We start from the raw sequence: 17,574 nt of genomic DNA, 5'->3' as shown, positions 1-17,574 counted from the left end.
ACAAAACAATCTTTGTAATAAACATGCCTTATTATTATTGACCATTTTATGTAAAAAATTATATGAGATGACAATCTTTGTCCATGCTTGAATTTTAAAATTTATGAACTCATCAAACTTATCATCAAAATTTAAAATTGCCAACATAAACAGAACTTAGTGGTAATATACTTTCCTTTCTTTGAAATCCGATTACCAAAATTTTATACCTCATACTAAAAAAACCAAAATTTAAAACTAATGTTTTAAAACCAAAATTTAGGTAGGTATTCTCTTATTTATTCTCTCTTGATTTCTCTCTTAGTCGTGGTTGCAATAGAACAAAAAGAAGTCCAAGTCTTGAGCATAAAAAACCTAATATTATTTAAATTCATGGATTTTATTTAATACGTAACAATATTACACAAACTATTTGAAAGATAATTTGGGATTAAATTCAAATTATTGAAAAGTCATTCATAAATCTATATATAGTATGATGATTGAATCGATTCAATCATCATTCAAAATACTTAATTCTATCGTAATGTATAGATAGTATTTTCCAACCATTTTCAACACTTTATTTTCCAACTTCCATATTCCTTTCCCTCTACATCAATTTCCCTCATTGCTTCCTCCAACATACGATCACAGATTTTTTTAAAAAAAAATAATGTTATTTTAATAAATAATGACAAAAATAAGTAAGGATAGAAGTATTCTAAAAAATAGGTAGGAAAATTATAGACAAGTTCCGCAATTTTATAAAATTAGCCCACATGGCATACAAATCATGGACCAAGTCCACGATTTTGCTCACATGTCCCACCTGAAAATCGTGGACCTAATCCATGATTTCCCACCTTAATACTCCATCATTCTCCATTTCTCTCCTTCAAACTAAACTTCCTCTCCTTCATTTTCATTCTGTTGATGTATCTGTCGTCATTCCCCTGGACCTTCACCATTCGCCGCCGCATAGTTTTGTTTAATATTTTTTCTCTATATGATATAGATATATCGATCTAATGGCTTTTTGTTTTGATGTAGATCACTAAACTTTAAACTTTCTCTCGTTATTCCTTTTCATTTTATTGTTGCCATCCTCCATTGTTTGTTGTCGCTCGCTACCTCTAGATTTACCTTCAATCGTGGATGCCTTGACACTTGGCAACATGGACTGCAAGGGTTGAAAAAGGTTGACCGGACATGTGGGTTAACGATGGACTAGTCTACGATTTCAAAGACATATGGAAATATTGGACCTCATCCACGATTTCACTACCCTATTTTTGTCAACTACTTAGGCAATTTAGTCCTATCCTACTGACGAGATGCTGAATTCTTGATGATGTTAAACTCAAGCTTGTGTCAGATTTAGATCTTGTGTTGTAGTGGGTTATAATATTTATAATCTTTTTGTTCAGTAAATCTATTAGCTATTATAATGATTATATAATATGTAAGAATATTATAAACAGTGAACCCTGGAAATATGATCCATTAAGAATATTTCTAAAATTCTCATTATTGCTCAGTTCTGAAGCATAAGAATAATTAATGAAAGAGAACAAATGTAACCCTCATCACCAACATTACCTGAAGTCTTCTGATCTAACTATAAAACAAAAATGTTGTTTGTTCAAGAAAATCTCAACCAAAAGCTTAGTCCCATCGCAATTAACACCAAACAGATCCCATCCTTCATTTGATTAATTTCAACACATCTCCCACAAGATGTAAGGAACCAGTTACAAGAACCTGAAAAATAGAAAACACGAAAGTTTCCTCGTTACACGAGGCTGTTATCTAAGTTTGATGCTAAAAAAGGGTCAGTTTGGAATGCCCCTTCAAGTGCTTAAAAGAAGAATTTATAAGTACTAAAAAGTGCTTTTTAAGCATATAGCTCATTTTGAACATGCCTAGAATCTTCCCGGAAAAACGAAAGTTTACTTCCATTCTTTTTTTTTAATGGGTTTTAAAGGCTTTAGCTAGTAAAAGTATACCTTTAGCCTAAAAAATCTTATATTGCGGATAATGGTATATAATCTAAGCCACATGGAACAGAAACCAATTGTAGTTTGACTTGCATTTACTATTCCCAAATAAGTCTGCAATGTCACTAAAAAACAATAGGATCATTTTCCTCAACTCCTCAGCAAAAATATATACCCATTTTCTCAAAAAGAAATTACCTGAAGTCGAACGGACCGATTCTGCTGCAAGACACTATCCCGGAGCCATTTAATAGCCATTGGGAGAGAAGAAAACACTGTGCTATTCTCACAATTCTTACCACCCACTTCTGATTTTTCACTTTCTTCTTGAAGTACAACACCAGTCCCTTTAGAATCATTTCCTGATATGCCAAAGTATATAAGCTGTTTAGGGAAGGATAAAGAATTCCAAACACTTCAAAAAGATTAGTTCGGTTACATAAAAAGATCACTAGCATAAGCTAACAGTACCTTTGACACATTGCATGGTGTTTTCCTTTTCCCATACCCTTCGAAGATGGAACTGCCAAGAAAGGTCAACTTGCCCATTTGTTTCTGGTAAACCATGGGTTCCAACCTTGTTAAAGACTGATGTATTTGGAACAAAGAGTGCTTTCTTGAAGTTGACACCTGAATTATGTAAGCAAACTTATTTGTATACGAGTAATGTCATATTTAGTACCTAAATTATAGATCCCTCTTTTAAATTCTGAGATATATATCCTTATCCTCGGTCAATAAAACCCAATGTCTAGAAATTACTATGTATGAACCCCTCCAGAACACCTGACTCTTCAGATCCAACAGTTTGACAAATACGTACCATTATTTGCGCACATTTTGATCAGAGGTGGGAGAAGCAATTGTGGATCTCGCACAGACATACAATTGAACAATAGCACCTACAGTGTCCAACAATACTAGGTTAAAAGGCATATAAAGAAGTTGATGCGTTACACAAATGAATTATGAGTTAAATGCTTCTCTTTATGAAATGTAGAACTCTAGAACTAGAAAGGAGTGCTGAAACATATCATAGATCTACTTGCAATATAGCTGTTAAAGAGATGGGACAATTTTGTCCCTTATACTTTTACTCAAAGGAAGTATCAATAAGAGTCGATCATCTTGTTAAACAACTTCTCCACTGGAAAGAATTATGGTCCTGGAACTCCACACTGCCCCAAAGGAAGACAACAATTGGTCCTATCTGAATTTGAAACTTAATTCTTAATCATAGTTAGAATCTCTTGTGCTGTGAGAGTAATAGACCGCTGTAACACTTTGAAGGCGAGGGAGATCATGCCGGGGGCTTCTGTTTTGTTAATGTTAGCTAAGGAAACTTTCATTGTTCCTGATCTCCCACTTTTTGATATATTGATTGCAGGCCAACAATGCCATTTGTATAGGTTTTCGAACTGTAACAATCTAATTTAGTTACTTATGATCCATTTTTTCTTGACAAACAATAAAATGAGCTTGGAAAAGTTGATCTAAAGTAGATGTCTACCTGTACAGATTTCTTCCTTGCTTCATCGTTATCATATCCTTGAAGTTTATTTGAAGATGTAGCATTATCCTCCGACTGATTTAAATTTCCTGGCTGGTTATGTCTTATTGCAGCAGAAAACCATCTACCGCAAGCCTCCATGCTCTCGGGACTATGGGCTCCATCCAAATAAAAAACAAGATCGTCTGGGGATTCAACATCAATGTATTTATCAGGAACAATCTGCGCTCGCCCTTCAAAGCTGGCAGTGGTAAGCCCTTCTATGAACTGCTCAGGCAAAGACCTCTGACAACAAAATATTTTTTTCAATTAAAAAAAAAAAAAAGAATTAGAAAACACAAGATAATGTTATGAAAGACTGAGGACAAATCTCTATGTCGAACTTACATTCTGCTCCACATATGACAGTTCAGAATGACCAGCCCTGTGAAGCCAAGTGGAGGATAGGGCAATAGCAAGACCAGCATTTAGATATTGGTGCTCACCTTCAAGCCCAAGTTTACGACCATGAAGTAGCTCGGGATCCAATGGCGACACTGTTGTAAGTTGTACCTGTGATGTGCAAAATTGTTGCAATTCATTTTGAGGGAAGGTTGTACTGTAAATATTACCTAACTGGTAGATTACCAATCAGCCTAAATTCATATAGTTTACTAGTTTCATGCTTCAGCCATGTAGTCATGTAGACGTAAAAAAGCATAGATCATTACAACAAATAATTTAAACTCACACGTAGTGTAGCAAATAATAGAAAATTCAGATTGTATGAAGCTAACATGACATTGTTTCAAATATAAGGTAGTGTGAACAATGCATATTCATAAAGTGTCGAAAAATAAAATTCAAACAGTAAGGGAAGGGTCAGGTCTTATGGTGGTTATACGAATGAAGAAGATATCTGCACATACATCCAACTGCGAAGCCTTATCTCTAAGCACACGCATGGCTTCATCAGGTTGAAATACCGTAAAAGCTGGAGCCCCATGCTGTACCAAAGTGAAAGGACAACAACAAACATTAAATTGATTATTCCTATATGCTCATACTTGGAGGAAAAGTCGTTTGAAGCAAACCTTAAAGATACCAGCTTTCTCTGAAGCTATCTCACCAAGAGTGTTTCCTGTTTAGACAATTCAAAACAGAATGAAATCAACAATTTAAAAAAAACATCATGACTTTAGAATCTACCATAAAACCATCGAAACTTGGACAAATAGTAGCCAAATTATAAATTCAATTGAATTATGTATTACTGATGGTAAATAAATTTTCATCTCAAAGAACTCATTACCTTAATTTATTTACCCTTACTATCACATTCGTTCAAGGTTGACAAAATAAGTAATTTTCTCTTTTCTTTCCTAGTATCCCTAAATTGAGTGACCTCCCATCCCTTTTCTCTTTTCTTTCCTAGTATCCCAAAATTGAGTGACCTCACATCCTACGCACACAGCATTCCATAATCAGGACTATTATTTGCACCTGGTAGTTAGCTTACACATTCTACACGATGCTTGAAAGTGTTTGGAACTAATAAAGCCTTGCAATTGATATACCTTTTTTTCTTCGGACGAGTGGTCTAGGACGTGCAACCTAATGAAAACCTTTATAACTGATGGACATGCTAGGCTCTGCTTGTAACAAACCTATAACTGATACAAATGTCTCCAATCTCAAGCAGTTCTCCATTTTCCAAGTAGAAACAATGACGAAGCACAATATAGAAAGTGGAAAAAGGATTAGATGCAGATAAAACAAGAGAGAAGGGGTAGGAAGGAGAATTTGCACTTGATAATGAGCTGAGTAGTAGAGTTAGTTACATGGCAAGTGGGGGCCAATGCAAGGGTTTTTGTAGGGTTTGAAGGCTCTATTTTGAGGGTGGGAAATTTGGCTGAAGGCGGAGGTTTAGGAGAGTATTCCGGCACTCCCGAATGTCCCGGGGAGTTATCTTCTTTCATTTGCTCTTTATCTTTCATCTTGTTAAAGCTGATCTTAAGACATTGTAATTTGGTGTATTTTTTCCTAGTTGAATATATATATTGATTAGGGAGGCGTGTTTTTCTAGTTCTTGATTGCAAGAAGTAGAAGATACCTAACATTATCACGATCTGTTATCTATTCTATAGGTTGTTCAGCTGCATCCTTGAGTTCTACGAAGATACTAACATTATCGATTAAGATACAAACCATCTACGCTCATGCATAAGCCAAAGTAAATGCAAACAGTTGACTATCATTTCTTTTCTAGGCATAAAAATCTCAAGGTTTAGCGAAGGCTAACCAAGAAGTTCCATGTGGTCATAACCCAGAGAAGCTATACCACACACAACGGGTGCCTGGACCTGAAACATTAAAATCTATGAAATGGCTATACCTTGATATGATGTTTCTACTTCCTAAAATAGATGAAGGACAAATTATATTTGAAATAGTTTATTATTTAAATAAAAAGATAATGAGCATACCACATTGGTAGCATCAAAAGTTCCACCCAAACCAACCTCCAAGATAGCTACATCCACCTTCATTGATGGCAATAAAACATTATCTTTCTAATCCGCCTAATAAATTGATCAAAGAAAGCTTGTCCAGAAAAAGATTAAACTAAAAATAAACATCAAACCTGCTCATCTGAAAATATTTTGAATGCAAGTAATGCAAGGAAGCGAAACAAGTGAGGCATTGGTACGTCCTCACTAGTTTTTTCCTGAAGAAAATAAAATTGAATAGAATCAGAAAAAGCAAGGAAAATAGTAATCCAAGAGATCTAAAATGAAACCACTTCAACTATCAATACAGCATTACAGCTTGCAAATTTTAAGTTGTCTGAGAAATATAATACAGTTGAATCAGATTGACTAGTAAAATACCTTTAACCTATTATAACACCACCAGAAATAGGTTAAAAATTTCTCTTCACTAATGTCGACGCTGCAACAAGTTAGAGAACAAATTAATAATTCTAAAAAAAACGTATTTATAGTCAATTATCAAGAAGATATTCAAGAATATGCAACTTCAAAATGGAAAAGGAGCTTAAGCATTGCACGTAGAGGCACTTGGTACAGAAATAAAATTAGACAATGCTATTGCAGCAGTGAAAAATAAAATTACCTTTTTATTTTTAATTTATTTGGACTTAAAAAAAAAAAAAAAAAAAAAGTAGCTCTTCGCAGATGTATTAGCTACCTGAGAGACCAACTTTTCCACAAAAGAACAACGAAAGTATGCAGAATACAGAATAGTTACCCATCCAAACGAAATCTTTCTCGGATATCAATAAGGTGAGGAGAAGTGAAAAGGCCCGTGTGGAAGCCATAATTACGCAATATGGATTCAGTAAAGGTGCAAGTAGATCCCTACACAAGTCCCAACAAAAGGACAAAGTTCAGTTAGCATAAATCATTTTCAATGATAGATTTCTAAGCAAAGTTTTAAAATCCTTTCATCAACATTTAAGAGAATGCAAGGATATTTTCAATTTAAAGTGAAAAAAAGAAAGAACAGAAATGTAAAAACAATGTAACACAAATCTATATCTATATTTATACTATATTAAAAGAGGAGCTATTTTTGCCTTCCCTTTTTGCCCTTACAAGTTTTAAGAATTCCCTTCTTACCCTCAATAACTCTTCAAATTGTTTAGGTGGCTCTTCAACCCACGTAGTAGTTCATGTGTTTGTTGATGTTAAGAGGACACGACTATTATTTAAGCAACCCTTCAACCTACATAGTAGGTCATATGTGCATTTGGGTTGATGACGATAAGACAACTCTTCCATGATAAGTGTATGGGTGTGTGATATACCTATAAAAATAAAGAAATACTTGGCCAATGCATTTATTGCAATTTTTCAAATTCCACAAAACATTCAAAAGCAAAATCTCTCAAGAAAATAATTGAGACTAAATTTTTTTGTTTTTCAAAGGAAAACATTTTACTAAATTAATGAAGTGATATTGTTATCATTCATTTTTCTTTCTTTATTTATTTATTTTAAGAAATTTATTTTATCGCTCTAAATTGTTTTGAGGAAGTTTTTGAAGTAAAAGGCTTGCCTTGAAGATGTTATTCCATTAGAGGAAACAAAAAAACAAATAGAATATTTGAGATAGATTTAAATTTAAATGAAAAGTAGTGGAAAAATAAATTGGGTTTTACAATCTACTTAGTCATCTATTCATTGTTTTAATGTTGCAATAAATTTTGTTTGAAAGGATAATCGAAACCTGAGAGCAAAATGAATTTTGATCGATTGATGACTATTTTCTCATTATAGGTTTGCTTTTTATATAAAAGATTTTTTTAGCAGATATAGGGATATGGCGAGAGAGGTTAGAAATTTAATGGAATATGATATAGAATTGATTTAATTCTTTTATTTCTAATTTAGCAATTCTTAATTTTAAATTCTATCTCATTCCTCATCCATAATCCCATTTTATTACTTTAGAGTCGGTCTATTTTAATTTATTTATTTTATAAAAATCTTACTAACTCAATTTTTTTTTTTTTTTTAATCATGAAGATGTAAAAGGAGGAAGAGGAGAATGAGAAACTAGTAATGTGAATTTTCTTTTCTTCTTAATTTATTTGTATCTAATTGCAATGTGCTTATATTCTTTTAACTTTTTTTTTTATAATCCATTCCACCCTAATCAAGTTCATTTAATTCATAGATACATATCTTCAACTAGAATAGTGAGTAACGACAGAAAAAAAATGGAAAAGATTGAGATATCTATATGACATAAGAAAATTAGATAAGGAGATATAAAGAGACGAGTTGAGAAAATTAGAGATATATTAATGTGAACTTAAAATTATGAGGTTTTTGAAAAAGAAAAATGTGTTTTAAGGTTTTACTTTAAAAATTATAAGTGAAGTATCTAGTTTACCTTCTTTTTAAGAAATATCTATTTTCCATTTTAAATATAAGACAATATCAAAATTGGTGTAAAAATTTTTGATAATGACAATATTTTTTTTTTCTTTCCAACAAATCAATTTTTTAGTGTGATTTTAACATATAAAACCTAAAAAAGAAAAATTCTATTTAAAAAAAAAAAAACAAAAAAAAACAAACCAACAAAATCTTTGAAACTATAATAATAATATTAACTAGCCCCTTGTATGCTCAATAATCATTCTTATACTTTTAATAAATATATTCTATTATGTTAAGAGTAACCGACACCATTTTATTTTTTAATAAAAAAATTAAAAGTAACATTTTTTTTTAATTCATGAACAAACAATGATATAATTTTAAAATTAAGATTTCAATAATAGCAACAAACAATACAAATGTAAATAATTTTAAAATAATCAATATCTTTCAAACTAAATAATTATAAAAATTGGTTTTTTTAGTCCTTTATAAATTGGCATGATTCATAATTAAAATAATAATAATGATAATAAATTTCAACATTCACTACAAAATTCATAAAAACGCACATCGCACGTAATTACTAGTTAGATTAAACTTTCCAATAGAGAAGGTAGTAAGTTTGAGGACAAGAAATCCTTTGCAACAGGGGGACTTCAAAGAAGCAGTATTAATGCTGATTAAAGACAAGTTCATACTTGTTAAGTTAATCCTTTGAATATATTCTCAACTCTCCACCCCATGCATTATCTTAGATATCAACACAAAATCCCTTGCATGAATTATTGAATTATTAATATGAAATGCGAAGGAAATAATATAGCAGGGGTTCTAATTTCACACTTCTTGCATAAATAATAATGATACCTTGCCTTTGGTGCCGGCTACATGAATGACCTTCATTTGCAACATGGACTCCTCCAAATCAAGCATCTATTGTATAGAATCAACTCAATGAACATCAGCCCAAGTATACCAGCAGTAATAAAGCGTTAAGATTCATTAATACCTTTACATACTCAAACATCAACTCAAATCGATCTCCAGATTTATCACAGCGTCTACGGTTGACAATCAACAGAGATAGTGCATCTAATGCCTCTTCATAGGCCGTCCGTGAGTCTTTCAATGTCTCATTACCTTCAAAAACACCAATCACAACCCACAAACATTTTTAGTTTTACATGACAGAAATGCTTAACACATTCTTTTCAAACATTCTTTTCAGATTAATATATCTATACCTTCTACCATGGTTACTAGATGACCTCCAAGTTCTCTAATATCTTGAGGATTCAACCTAGTTCAAAACAAACACATCCACCAGTCCAAAAGATTGAATGGACTGGGAACCAGAGAGCACCACCTTCATGTTGTCCCCCACCACAACATCTGCTACTCTCCAATCTGCAAAACAGTGTTAGGATACTACCTTACAAGAATCAAGATCTGAGATATATTGAGAATTAAAGAAGAACTACAATATATTCCAAGTATAAAGGAACTTGGAACCTCCCTCTTGAGTACTCTCACCCAAGCCCTAGATCACTCCACAAAATAGTCTCCCCTTCTATCACACCCTGTTCTAGATTTTCTCTCTAACCTAGATTGAGACATGAAGACACTACTCTAAACGTATTTTTGAAAAACAAAGAGCAAGTAAATGTGTCTTTTATAAAATTTTATAAAAGTTTCAAGCTTCGACAGAGTTTCCCCTAAAAAACTGATTAACCACATCTGAAAAAGAAAAGAAGATTGCACTTCCAAAATACTTGATTTCAAAACAACTACCGAGTGTCTCACCACACACCCTTCAATAACATCGGATCCAAACAAGTGTTCATATACAAACATTGGGAAAACAAATTCAAAATAGATTACATTACTTAAAACAAATATCTCATGACATGCAGCTCACCAATCCCAACTATCCTGGTGTACTCTCAAAATATACATACATACGATGTAGCAAATGTTTAACAAAAACAACTGGCGTGTGACGACTCAACGGGCACCCAGAACTTGACCGCTATTGGGGGAGAAAACATCGAAAACATGAGCTAAAATCCAATGAGAGGTAAGTTCATAATAATATAGAGTTTGTCAAATCATACTTCCAATAAATAACATTCAAACACATTTTGACATTTAATGGCATGATTAAAGTTCCAGATATACATGTTATAAAACATATACAAGTTATTATTGTGAGCCACCATCAATCCTGTACCATATTCCGGTCTACCACGATGGATTACACCAAATATATGGCCGAGCATAGGTCACACAGGTTCAATAACAAGGGAACATGCGGTCATACCAAGTTCAAACATATTTGGCACTTCCAACACAGTGGCAACCTCATTACAATATCCATTTCATCATAATCACTGCTCATATGTGCACACAGGGTGGCTACCCTCCAAGGGTTAATCAAGCCCCAAAGCCAATACAACATCTCGTTCCCTATCCTCACCTAGGCTCAGGTTCTTGAGTTTCCAGGTTACGGCATCTTTCAACCCCAGAAATCCCCTGACAACCATAGGTGGCGCTACGAAAATACATTCAAATAGCATATGAGTAAATCGTCCTCTTTTTCTCATAAAAATCACATAATTCAGGTTTAAAAGCCAAATATGGTTAGAAACACATTTTCATAAATTCAGGTCATATACTTTTGTGAAAGCACAAAAAATAAGACCACCACTCAAACATTAACGAATTCTTAGTCATAAAAATAGTTCATGCCCGCATTTATTCACAAATCAAATTAAACTCTATAACTTAAATAAATTTTCATATCAAATACTCGAAAATAACCACTCACTGACAATGGCTCGATCCTCTAGAATTATATGTTCTCCCCACTTTCGTTTGAATTTGAACTTATGTCCAAATGTCTATCTAAGCAAAACCAACCTCCTTAGACGACCTTTGAAATCCTGTGATGTAGCCTAAATGATAAAAGGAAAGAAATCTCCCAGAACCAAGATTGTAAATCTTTTATTAGAAGGAATAATGTGTTTGATACAAGACGGAAAGGTTCCTATTCACAGAGTTTTATTACAAGTGGGGTAAAAAGGGAATTAACCTAGAATATTACCTAATAACCCAATTAACCCCTATTCTTCTTACATCATTCTACCCCTTCAAAAAGAAAACTCGTCCTCAAGTTTTAAAAAGAAAAAAATTTATGAAGCAAACAAGAAATGAAATAAACTTGTTCAACGGAGTATGACCAAACCAACCTCCTATGTATTGAACAAAAATATTATGATCAAAGATATAAATTGGAGACAAAAAATCGAATATTGCCACCAAAAACTGAACTTCTCCATCGGCCATAAACCCAAAAAAGATGTTTCCTTCAAGTTCAATAAAAACCATCTTCAAACGACCAATTACTAAAAAACCACCTTCCAAAGAGAATCGTTCAAGAATCATGTCTTCTTTATCATTCGATTCAAGTTCTTCGATAGTTCGGTGATCCATTTCCACCGCAATTAGTGTGCCATTCTTGTTTGATTCTTGCTCGATGTTAGATACTTTCTTTTTCATCTTCTTCGTTAGATTTTTCATCTTCACTTGCAACTATTTCCAAATCAACATCTTCAAATTCTTGTTTTTTTTTTCATATCTTCATGATTTTCTATTTGAAAATTTTTCAACCGTGATTCTTTTGTTTTTCTTCGGTATATGAAATCAATCCGTTCTTGAACTCTTGCAAATGAATTGATAGTTGATCAATATGTTGATTCATTTTCCCCAATGAACATTGGATTTCTTTTGTTGTTTTCTTTATTTCCTCCAATGTTACGGGATCAAAGTAATCATTTTGTTGGATGCTTGAATATGTTTTAATCTCATATTGGGCACAGGACTCATCCATTGATTTTCTCGAATCAACTTTTCTTGATCGTGTTTCATAATCAAACGAGTAATTTTGAGTCTTGAACATTCTTCTTGGGCTGTAAAAATTCATTCTAGATGATTCTTTCATTCATCTAACTTCTAATCTTTAGGTTGATTTCTTGAAAAATGGGGTTGATTGGATAGTTGGGCCCTTTTCTGATATTGTCGCCTTCCTATTCCATCTCGAATTTCCTTCATCAGTCACTAGAATCATTAGAATCAAATTTCCAATGTGGACAATGATAGCCTCTTTGATAAAATCGAGCATGGACAAAATTAGAATGTTGGAATTCTTCTTCTAAATCACTTGAGTCAGAATTCCAATATTGTTTTTGGAAGTAAAATTGATTTTCTTGCCTATACAAACTGTTGTATTTTTTCTTGGACATCTTCTTCGATCGGTAATAGTCCATTCTTGCAAAATCTCGAAAAATCTTTGGTTTTTTCTTTCTTGGAGTTTTTAGGATTCCCCTAATTAGATATGTGTTGTACGGCAACGAACACAACTCACAAAGTTCCCGATCTTCCACTGGCAGCAGTCAACTTGGTCCAGACGGATACTTTGATACCAATTTGATGTAGACTACAAATCTAAAAAATTCTTGAACGATTCTTGAAAAGAAGTTTTATTAATTGCTATCCATACATGAGGGGGAAGACTCCTATTTATAGAATTTGAATACAAGTGGGTAAAAAGAGAATTAAACTGTACTTTTATCAATTACCCATTTTAACCCATTTCTAGGTACATCATCATGAATCAAATCCAAGTGAGTAGCTTGCTCCAATACCACTTCCAAACCTCTCAAGAACTCGAATCTAAGCACAATCTAATTTTAAAGGTTAGGACCCTATCTCCCACACCCAATAAGTACTCAAAGTTAATCCATGGTTCGAGAGCTCACCAAAGGTGGCGTGGAAAACCTTAGCGGCTACTGAACAGCACCTCACAGTCCTTCAAGCTCTAATCTTGCATAAGCATTAAAAGTAATAAACTTAACCGGTGCAAAATTTAATGGGTAAATCTACATTTAGACGAGAACTCAACAAAATCCCACCAATTTCAGACCCGACCTTGCTGGAAATCTATTCAAAATCCTCCAAATCTTCAATCTTTCATCCAAAACATTATGGGTGTAATATTAATTTCATGCCAACACCAAATGGGTATTCAAGAACTCTAAGAAAAATCACTGAACAGACCCAAACCCTTACCAAAAACTTGTCGAAATCGCCTTAACTCCGCTAGACAGCACACTAAGGGCCTTCTAAACTCGAATCTAGCATCGAACATCATGGCTAAATCAATTTTAACACCAAAACTTAATGGGCATTCAAGTCCCATTCAAGAAAACCAAGAAACCCACCAAATTTGAGCCAAAAACGCCCAACTTCGGACCTCCCACCGGTGGTCGGCGTGGCGGCGTCTGAACCCGTGCGCGACGGATCCGGCGGCGCTGACTGCAGCTGGCGGACGGCAAACGCGAGGCTGGCTGGCGGCTGACTTGTTAGCGCAAACGAGGACGAACGCACGGTGGCGAGGGGCGAACTCCGGTGGCCGCGGATCTTGAGAGAGATGGAGAGGGAATCCGCGTGAGAGAGAGGAAGAGATTTTGTGTGGAGGGGGAAGTCACGGCCTTGAAGAAGAAGATTTTCTTTCATTTTTTATTTATTTATTTAAAAAAGAAACTTGTCAAAAGACCAATATACCCCTCATTTCATAATTTTTTTTCCCTTTACTTAATTCTTTTTCAACCCCTATCAAATTTTCAAAATATGTAAGCATTTTGGCAGTCGAAGAGAGTTAGATTGGGTGGACTTAGAAATCTACACGATGTTTGATTGTCCGTTTAAAAGAAAATAATAGGTTTAATAACCCACAGTTTTACTCCCAAAATACCAACTCTAATAATATCTATTTTCTCTTACTTCTCTCTTAACTCTATTTTGACATTTCTCTCCCTCGTCTGGCGTTTCACATTTTTTTCATTCTTATCTCTTTCATTTTCTCTCTTCTTTATCCAATTGGTAACATCTTTTTTGTCTTCCTATGATTGTCTCTTCTTGTATAAAATTTTTGCCTGAGATCTACTCTTTTTTCGAATCATGGTTTAGATTTAATTTTGTTAGGGTTTTTTTATTCAGATCTACTATTTTTTCCGTAGTTTTTCATTCAATGCCGGCATCCTTTGGGAATTTTTTTTGTTGAGGCCTACTTTCTTTTGGAGTTTTTGTTTGGATTTACTTTTTTGGAATTCTTTTCGTGGGTTTTGGATTTGTAGATATGTAGATTTGTAGGGTTTTCTGTTATTTTTTGTGTTGTTTTGGATCTACTTTTCCTGCATGTTAGATTTGTAGGGTTTTGCATGTTAGATTTTTTTTTTTTTTTGGAATTTTTTGGGTTAGATTATATGATTTTGTGTTCAATTTTTTTTCTTCAAATTTTCTTGGATTTTTTAGGGTTCGATTTTATGATTCTGTGTTTAATTTTTTTTTCTTGGATTTTTTTAGTACAATTTTTTTATTCTGTGTTCAATTTTTATCTTTGATTTCTTTTAATTTTTTTTTTTTTTTTTGGCTCTTCCTCAAATTTGGTATGCAATGATTGTCTTCTATCATTTTCTTCTAAAGGCTGATGATGATTATTTAATTCATGCTTTCCCATTTTCTCCTCTTAATTCATCCTTCGATGTTTTGTGCATTGATCTGTATTATATATATATATAAATAAATAAAGCATTAGTTCCTTGTTTGAGTTCCTTGGTGATCTGTTTTTTTTTTTTTTAATTTATATTGTCTTCGGTTAATTTATCTTGTTCTCTTGTTTTCTCGATTATATACTAGACTTCATGTACAATTTGTTTATTGGAGTTGGAATTCCTTATTTTTGTTCTATTTTTGTTCTTTTTTTTAAAAAAATGGTATTGGAATTTTTTTTAATTGTTTTATGGTAGTTGGATTTCTTCAAATGAAAGAAGAAATTAATACTCTAGGGTCTCTGATTTTTTTTTTTCCTTTTCTTTCAGTAATTTCGTGTGATATATTACATCTTAATTAATGCAATATTAATTGTATAATATTAAAAAAAAATCCAGCCACTTATTTTTGCCAACTTCGCCTTACTTAATTAGTTAATTCAAGATTTACTCCCTCTTCATTATGTTTAATGAAGTCACTGTTCATCATTACCGACGGTTGGTGTACTTAAGTGCACCCAACTCCACTACCAACCACCCCCATAATCTATCATGTCTTACTACCCACTTCAATTTTGAGAATCTGTTTATTTGGATTGTTGGTAAGCCCTCCTACCCATCTTCGAATCTGTTTTTTTTTTTCCAACACTTTTAATTTCAATCTTTTGGAATGAATTACATGTTCTAATCTGTTTTTGTTTCTTTCCTTATCTTACTTCACCGTTTTTACGTTCATACAAAGGTGGTCATGAATCGAACTATTATGTTGAAAGAGGTACCATTACCTTTCCATTCTTTTATAATGAAGTATGAGTTGGAATTTGGACGTCATAAGGAGGTAATCAGGCCATATTTGGTATTGAAGAGGCTAACTAAGAATGATAGATGCGACCTAATTGATATAATTGGCACAAACATACAAAAGACGGACTGCGAGGAATGGTATTGCATCCGCCTACTTGCTCGAACCCATTAGATTGATCATCTAATATTTCAACCTAAAAATGTATATTTTGTGAATTTTTTTTTTTTTTTTGAACGACTACATATTCGGTCGTTTGATATTATTTTTGTGATGTTCAAAAGAGTGTAATTTTACTATACTATCATCTTCTCAATATTATTATGAAATGAAGGTAAATATTCTATGCACAATTTCAATTTTACATAGACAATGCATATTATATAAATATAAATATAAACTGTTATGTTATCAAGTTATTCAACGTTTATGAGTATAACATTAATCTTTTTTTTTTTTATAATAACGTTAAGTTAGCAAGATTTAATATATAATTTTATTCACAAAAACTACATTCAACTCAACTCTGCACTCAAAATACAGATTTTACTCAACTCCACTCAGCACCCCAATATAGACAATAATTACCAATTCAACCAAATTTTACATCCTAAATACAGACAATTTGACTCTTCAGATAATAATTACCAATTTAATTTAATTCAAATCTATATTTTTATCGCGTGTCAAAGGTTCCCTAAGTGAATAGTTCAAACTTAAAGGATGAAGAATGTACTTCAAGCTTGATTTACACCACTTAAGGAACATTAGAGTCACTAAAAAAAAGAAAGAAGTAAGAACTTGCATTTAGTGACTTATTAAACATAAAATTAAAAATTTTAATGATATAAATCAATGCTTGAGAACTTCTACAAAATCTTTGTAATAAACATACTATATCATTATTACCATTTTATGTACGAAATTATATGAGATGGCAATCTTCCATGATTGAATTTTAAAGTTTATGAACTCATCAAACATATAATCAAAATTTTAAAATGGCTAACATAAACAAAACCTAATGGTAATATATTTTCTTTCTTTCTTTTTTTTTTTTCTTTTTTTTGAAGTTCAATTATCATAATTTTACATCTCACATTTGTTGTATTAAAAAAACTAAAATTTAAAACTAATGTTTTCGTCCAAAATTCTTAAGCATGGTATTTAGGTAGGTATTCACTTATTTATTATTTATTGAATTCTCTCAGTCTTGGTTGTAATAGAACAAAAAGAAATCCAAGGCTTGAGCATAAGGAGTTTAATATTATTTAAATTAATAGATTTTCTCGATTTTTGAATATATATATATATATATATTAATTTTATTTAATACGCAATAATATTACACAAATTGTTTGAAAGATAATTTGGGATTGAACTCAAATTGTTTAAAAGTCATCCATAAATTTATACATACTTTCTTTTAGAAGTTCTTAATCGTTTAATTAGATCTCGATTCGGTCATCATTCAAAGACTTAATTTTATTGTAATGTATTAATTTCTGGTCTGTTTATTAAAAAAAAAAAAATGAATTAGGCATAATAAAAAAGTATTCAAAATTTTGGAATTCAAAGTATAGATAGTATTTTCCAACCATCCACTATTAAAGTAATTTCCGACATTTAATTTATTTTCCAAATTCCATATTCCTTTCTCTCTTCATCAATTTTCCTCCCTGCTTCCTCCAACACATACACACAAATCAAGGATTTTTTAAAAAAAAAACAATGTTATTTTAATAAATAAAGACAAAAATAGATTGGGGTAAAGTATTTTAAA

The 17,574-nt window shown here is 32.4% G+C and overlaps 1 protein-coding gene across 4 annotated transcripts; it reads right to left on the bottom strand.

Annotated features, from left to right (window-relative positions):
* Nucleotides 1–1,458: 1,458 nt before the first annotated feature.
* On the bottom strand, nt 1,459–13,942 carry LOC120079714 (folylpolyglutamate synthase). Of its 4 annotated transcripts, XM_039034042.1 has the most exons (16): nt 9,626–13,942; nt 9,391–9,521; nt 9,249–9,314; nt 6,739–6,848; nt 6,360–6,420; nt 6,113–6,196; nt 5,955–6,011; nt 5,771–5,831; nt 4,563–4,609; nt 4,398–4,475; nt 3,877–4,041; nt 3,490–3,774; nt 2,803–2,881; nt 2,451–2,609; nt 2,178–2,341; nt 1,459–1,743 (listed from the first exon to the last, which is right to left on the bottom strand). In XM_039034042.1, the coding sequence occupies exons 1-16, from the start codon at nt 9,633–9,635 to the stop codon at nt 1,687–1,689; spliced, it is 1,614 nt and encodes a 537-aa protein (XP_038889970.1). In that variant the 5' UTR covers nt 9,636–13,942; the 3' UTR covers nt 1,459–1,686. The 4 variants fall into 4 exon arrangements, with proteins under 4 accessions (XP_038889970.1, XP_038889971.1, XP_038889972.1 ...); XM_039034043.1 differs by lacking the exon at nt 9,626–13,942 and having other exon boundaries at nt 9,401–9,521; XM_039034044.1 differs by lacking the exons at nt 9,391–9,521; nt 9,626–13,942 and adding an exon at nt 7,110–7,297 and having other exon boundaries at nt 9,249–9,307.
* Between the last annotated feature and the right edge of the window lie 3,632 nt (nt 13,943–17,574).

This window comes from Benincasa hispida, chromosome 6 (genome assembly GCF_009727055.1).
Source record: "Benincasa hispida cultivar B227 chromosome 6, ASM972705v1, whole genome shotgun sequence".
Taxonomy (NCBI): domain Eukaryota; kingdom Viridiplantae; phylum Streptophyta; class Magnoliopsida; order Cucurbitales; family Cucurbitaceae; genus Benincasa; species Benincasa hispida.
The sequence above is the reverse complement of the archived record's forward strand: the minus strand, read 5'-3'. Positions and strand labels throughout refer to the sequence as shown.